Source organism: Corylus avellana, chromosome ca6 (assembly GCF_901000735.1).
Source record: "Corylus avellana chromosome ca6, CavTom2PMs-1.0".
In the NCBI taxonomy this organism is placed as follows: domain Eukaryota; kingdom Viridiplantae; phylum Streptophyta; class Magnoliopsida; order Fagales; family Betulaceae; genus Corylus; species Corylus avellana.
Window position 1 is genome coordinate 6880024 of NC_081546.1, and position 6843 is coordinate 6886866.

At 35.7% G+C, this 6843-nt stretch overlaps 1 protein-coding gene across 1 annotated transcript; it reads right to left on the minus strand.

The window, feature by feature from the left end:
- Positions 1-939: 939 nt before the first annotated feature.
- On the minus strand, positions 940-5481 carry LOC132185675 (mannose-P-dolichol utilization defect 1 protein homolog 2). Its single transcript, XM_059599445.1, has 8 exons — positions 5204-5481; positions 4384-4537; positions 3226-3298; positions 3057-3123; positions 2785-2844; positions 2021-2081; positions 1893-1934; positions 940-1291 (listed from the first exon to the last, which is right to left on the minus strand). Exons 1-8 carry the CDS (start codon positions 5348-5350, stop codon positions 1188-1190), a joined length of 708 nt encoding a protein of 235 aa, XP_059455428.1. The 5' UTR covers positions 5351-5481; the 3' UTR covers positions 940-1187.
- Positions 5482-6843: the final 1362 nt, after the last annotated feature.

Sequence of the window (6843 nt, forward strand, 5' to 3'; positions counted from 1 at the left end):
TGTATGTCATCAATAATGTTTGAGTTGTGAAAATTTCAAATTGTATCTTTGGCATTGTACAGAGCATTTTGCTTTATTTAATTGTTATATCAATGAAGAGATAATTCGCTCAAAAAGTTTAGTTATAGTGGAGTGAGGCCGGTAGGTATAATGAATGATACAAAGAAACTAAGGCAAAATAAATTAATGCAAATTAATATTGATGAATTACTACCTTCATCCAAGCATCCTTAGTGTTTGCACTTTCATTGTTCTCTTACTCCTCTTGAATCATCCTACTTCACTTTTGCCCCAATTCCTTGATTTTGTTCTTGGTTTTTGAAAGAGTCGCGAATTTAAAGTGTCTTAATTCTGCAACTCACTACGCCAAGCTGTATCAGAAAGGAAAAACGCTATACCCTTTATTCCTTACACCAGAACTTTCAATACACTTCATAGTATTCAAAGTGAATTGTGGTCAAATATGTTTTGAAGTTGTCTGAATTTTTACTCCTGACTGGCTGCTTTATTTTTATTCCTGGCTGGCGGCTTGCTGCTTGCTTGCTTGGTGCTGATAAGATGCAGCAATATCATATCTTCCTCAATCTACAGGTTATTTAATGTGCAAGGCACTACAAAGACACGAATCCCTGTGTACAGGTTCCAACTTTGGAAAATCCTCCCCCCCCCAAAAAAAATAAAAAATAAATAAAAAAAATAAAAAAACTTAACTAGCAATAAAAAGAGATGGAAGGGGAAAGGGGGAAAATATTATCCAGTGTGCTGAGTGCAGCAAAAGCGACCTCAGCATACTTGTATCTGACCCAAGGTTTTACCCCCAGCAAGCGATCCTGTTGTGTTTTGTGTGTGAAGAATGGGTAAAATTGTAAAAAGATATTTGTACTAAAATAATAAGACCCTGCATGCAAAGTAGGCATGTAATATATAAGAGAAAAAATATAACAGCAAAAACAAAAGAGAACTTTTTAAAAATAGAAGTTATGATGAGTCCACCATAAGCTTTTGAATATTTTCACTTGATAAATACTGTAAGCTGTCCCACTTGGAACAACAATTGATAAATACTGTAACTACACTCAACAAGAAAGATGAACACCTTAGCACATAATTAGCTTGTAAAGTTGCCCACTTGCAGCACCTGTTGGGGCTTTGTATTTGTAGGAAAGCTACTCATGACAGATCTTCTACTACTTCGTTTTCTTCTCTTCCTTGGCATGAGGCTTCCGATACATAATTATCTGACTCAGGATAGTCCCATTGGTTGACATACCAAGTGCATAGCCCAAAAGAACTTCAATAGAATCAAGGAAGCAATTGGTACAAATTATGTACAACAAATATGCAAACTGGCATCAACAGCTTAAATAAACTATGCAGTGCACATAGTGTTGATTCGAAACTATGAAGTTGGGGTCATAGAATAGGGCATCAAGATTTGAACCAGAACATCTTCGTGTATAGAAAATCATACCAATTGTATGATTTCAGAATCTTTTTACAAACCAAATATACCAGAAGACAATTCTTTCTTAGAGAGAATTTCATTTTATTAGAGGAACGGAAAAATAACAACATGAATAAGTGATATAGGGAAATGTGAAACACGCCCTCAGAACTAAGTTTTCCTTTTTTCTTTTCAAAATGAAAATTTTCAACAAATCGCCATTTTTCTATATAATTTGATTATCCCCCTCCCCCTTGGTTACATACTAAGTTCGTCCAACAATTATAATAATTTGCGTATGGTATATATTTGAATAAAACAATCACTTTTCCTAAAATACCCTTAGTTGGGCAAAGAAAAATGGGATCCAATTTGAAAAAAATTGAACTTAAATTTGAAAAAGAATATGTGGAAAGAGGAAGTAATTAAGAAAATGAAAGAAGGATACCACTGCTTGGTGCTTTTTCCTGGATGCTGGTGAAAACTCTCACTACATAACAAACAATAAAGTTTCATGACTTCGTCAAACACATATATTAGACACTAGCTGTAGTTCAACTAAAAATATAAACTTACCCATGGAACCGGCAAAATTCATTAAACATGTTAAGAAGCTGAGTTCCCCTGTACTTTTGTTCTGTTCAGATAATGGTTGTTCACCAAAACATGAATAAGGAGGCTACAGACGTGTGTGAATACTCAAAGTAACTGAAAATTCATAGATAAATATTGTATGAAGTGGTTAGTAAACAGAATGAAATGAAAACTCACTATTGCCTGTTCTGGAAAGTCATCAAATCATCCTCAAAACTTCTTACCCACAATAAGAGAAGGCTATTTTATTTGTCTCTCTTTAGAACCAAACTTCCTTTTTTCCCCCTAGATAAGTAGTAGGTGAATTGGTGATTTATGGTCAAAATTTTGATATTTACTTACAGAAACACCATTTATGTGGATGGAGTAAAAATTTGCCTCTATAACCACAAGATAACCAATTACTCAAAGAAAGTGTGCCTCTGAGGATGGTATCAGTTTTATTAACACTAGACAATATTAACATGGAATTTAACAGCCTCTATCCAAATTGCTGGTTTCAGACACACTCTAATGCATGTTGACACACAAGACATATTGGTGTATTTATTAGCATTTAAAGAAGGCATGGAGTATTGGGTTTGAGAACAGAGTGGACCAGTAATTTTTTAGAAGTATTTAACAGGGGAATTTATGGAATCTTTACAATTTTGAAAGCAAGAAATTAAGTTAATAAATTATATGAGAGCCACCTACTAATAACATCCAATTTAACAGCATAATAGGGCCTTCAATATTTAACTCACAGAAAAGTTCTTCCATATTTGTGGGATCCTGGCGAAGAGAAAAATAGCATGCTGAGAGGCCTGTAACAGATCATTTCCACATCAGAAAAACTCAATACACCTTGCCAGATGGGCAAAAAAATTATAAACAAGCCTGAACATTTGAAATGCGTGTACTTTCAAATCAGCATCCGTGTAAAGATGAGTAAAAATGCAAGCAAAAAGTGAGAGCTGTGACAAACCCCAACAACATATGTTCAAGTGCAGACTAGAAAGTAAAAGATGCTACTCACATATAGGGTTTCAAAGAGAACAGGATCGATTTGACCAGCTAGGATAGTTGGTGCTATAGCACAATATCTGAAACACCATCATAGTAAGGAAGAGTCTGACCATGTTTTTGGTCTCAAAAAATGCAAATTCAAGACAAGTCCAATATTATATTGCACGCAAGAAGGATACAGCAACGCCCTGATCCATGTTTTGATACCCACAGGTTGAGAATAATAGTAGATTGTGGCAACTAAAATTAGAGCTGCAACAGATAAGCAAAAGAGGAAGTACGTTAGATCCATAAAGAATATGATATCAGCTTTTCATGTCGCAAAGTAACCTCATCCAGAGGGTCCAATAGAGCCAACCAACACATAATGAACAGGGTTCAACAGATGCTTCTCGTGTCAAAATCTAGGTTTCTTGCCTAATTGTAGAATATAGGCAAACTGACACATAAATATATCTTAGCTATAATGGACCACAATAATGCCAATCCAGCTTCTAATGCACTCAGCCCATGCAATGAGACAACAGGACTAGCATAAATCAATGTTGGAAGAGAACATAAGGCAGCTATGTAATTACAAGGCACTAAAGACAAAAGTAAGAATAAAATTACTTAGCATCAAGCATGGAGTAACACTTGATGTAATAAGTAAAAAGGTTTCAGGTTACTTGAATTTAGGCCAATTATTTTCTGGGTTCAAATCCAGCTCCAAATTTTTATTTTTTATTTTTATGACGAAGAACCCCTTCAAGGGAGGGGCCACTTTGTGTACCCACCCTTGTCGGGTAATTTCTCCACACGGATCGAGTAATACTACTTAGGAATTGTTTCCACCCAAGGAAATTCAAACCTTAAACCAGGTGGAAATGCCACCGAGACTAAGGCCCTTACTACTTGAGCTAATCCCTAGGGGTTCTAGCTCCAATTTTATAATTACTATTTATGCCACTCATCATTTAACATGAACCAACCATGCTACAATTTAAGGGATTGTGACCAGTGTCACAGTTGAAACACATTTTCTGTACTATGCCTTTCCTTTTTCTGGACCATGCTTTTCAATCTCCTTCCAAATCACAGCTGACAAAACTGTTTTTTGGTTGATAATTTAACATCATAAGAGCAATGATCAAATGCTCAATTGGAAACCTTAAACCTAACCAGGACCAGTTATAGAGGCAAAGCAAAACATCTACAGTTCTAGACACTCTTCGATGCTGCAAGCACAGTCCTTTACACATACTAGCATGACTTCTTTTTTTTTTTTTTTTTTCACACACCCATATTCACTGCAATGCTTTAGATTGAAAACAAAAATAATAAAGGCATGAACGTACCTTGGATCAGAAGAAATGCCAATTCCCCATAAGCTGAAAAGGGAAGCCCTTTGTGTAGACAATATGCCAGAGAAATGGTGTAGCCCACTACTTCAAGCTCAAAGGCCACAACACTGAGGCCCCTAACACTTTTATGTTTCAAAATTATTAATATCTGCAATTTCAGAACAAAAGCACGATATAATGGATGATATCAAACTAACCAAAAGCATTAATAAAGCATGCTGCAAGAACCAGGTTCATTAAGGTGAACTAAGAACAATGGCATTATTGGGGATCACAAATTCCTTTACAAAATTACGTTATAGTTAGTCGCATTCATTTTCAAATTCCAATTATTTTAATTCCTCCATAAGTCAGTTACAGATTATAACTAATAGCTTTCGAAAGAGTTGTATGCTTTAAATAAATGGTTTAGGGATAATTTCACTCCAATTAACCATGAACAAAGGACTACAAAGATGAGCTCTTGCTCATAACATTGAAAACTAATATCAGAGCGTTCGTTCGAATTCATAGCACTTATGAAAGAAAGAAAAGGCAAATCCACAATTTCTACGTCTGGAGTCTACTGAAGAATGGGTTCCCAACGGTTAACTTTGAATGCAAAAATCATAAGCCCGACCCCCCAATACGCAATCTTTTCACAATCGTTGCACCAAATCTCATGCGCTCATTCGAAAACTAAGGCAAGCAAGTAACCCACAGGTCAAGTCAAACCCCTAATTCAGCGCATCCAACGCTGTGCGATAGGTAATTTCAATCAACAGGATCAAAACCAAACTAAAACTACCAATATATAAATATTTATTTGACGTGCCTGGGGGAGTTTGACGGTGGTGGAAGCGGCGACGATGCAATAGCCGAGGAGCTTGGAAATGAGAGGCAGCAAGCAGTCTTTGGGTGGGATTTGACCGTTGCGGAGAGATCCCAGAGCGCAGCTGAAATCAATCCCTAGAAATGCCATTCTCTCTAATCTCTCTGTCTTTGATCCAAACGCACACAGATTTCAAGAGAAAGAAACCAGTGCTAGTTCACTTTTGAAGACTAGGTTTGACACGATTACACGTTTTCTTTTGTTCTTTGTTTTTCCGTTTTGGCAAAATTTATCGTCGATTTCAATTTAATGCATGAATTTTTTAAATTTTTCTTAATTCTCCCTATGATTTGTTAGTTAGTGTTGATTAATTACGATACCTTTCATAAGCCTTTTGCACCTGATATTTAGTTAGGGGTGTAAACGAGCCGAGCTTGAGTGAGCTTCCCTTGTTCAAGCTTGGCTCGTTTAAATTTTATTCGAGCTCGAGCTCGAGTCGAGCTCAAGGGCGAGTCAAAATAATCGAGCTCGAGCTAATACTAAGTCGAGCCGAGCCAGCTCGCGAGCTGGCTCTTATATTTAATGTTTTTGTTTTTAAATTTTTTTTTTAACTTCAAGTACTCTTAAACGGCTTAAGAAGTTAGTTTGCATATGAGTATTTGCTTAGCCTGGCTAGTCGAGTATGGAACCTGAGTCAATACAGCAAGACATTTGGTTTCAAAGAGAGAAGATATGCATCTTTTTATAGATAAGCAAACTTAGAGATTGAGGTTTTCTTAACAATGTGGGAGAAGTTAACAGATTGAATTCAGACAACGCCCCCTACAAAAAAATATTTTTTTAACGTCTCTCTCTCTCAATCCCCCTCACCAGTCACAACGGATCTTCCATCTGAACTCTCATTTCCCACTCTCTCACTCTTGCTCACCAGACAGGTAGTGATAGTATTTGGGTCTATTTGATTCTTTAATAGTTTATGTCTTTCGCAATCTCCCTCAGTAGTTTCTGCTTGATTCTTCTTCCTTTCTTTTTGGTCTGCTCTAATTGAATCGAGGTTTTTTTAATGATTGCTCTCTCTCTCTTTGATCACGAAGGGTCTAAAATTTTTCATTCTCTAACGCTTAAATATAAATGCAATTTTAAGGTTTTAATAATTATGAGATTTATAATTAATTATGTATTACTTAGTTTATATATATATATATATACACACACTCGAGCTTATACGAGCTGTTCACGAGCTTAGCCGAGTCGAGCCGAGCTTGCTTCGTTTAATATTCGAGCTAGGATTTGTGTTCATAAAGTGCTTCATTTAATATTCGAGTCGAGCTTATGCGAGCCGAGCCCGAGCTTATGCGAGCCGAGCCCGAGCTCACTTAACAGCCCTATATTTAGTTCAAACGACATTTATTATATCAACCACTAAAATATGAATGGATAAAAACTTTTTTTCAAATTAGTTTGGAGAAAATTTTTCTCCAACACACTCTAGTAAGATCATGTTTGGAATTATGTTGAGAAGTATAACTTTTAAAGTCAAAAAGAGCTTTTTAGAAAAAATTTATATTTTTAACTTTTTTCAAAAGTGAGTTTTAACAATTTTTAGAGTAAAAAAAATTAAATAAGTAGTTTTAAAATTTTTT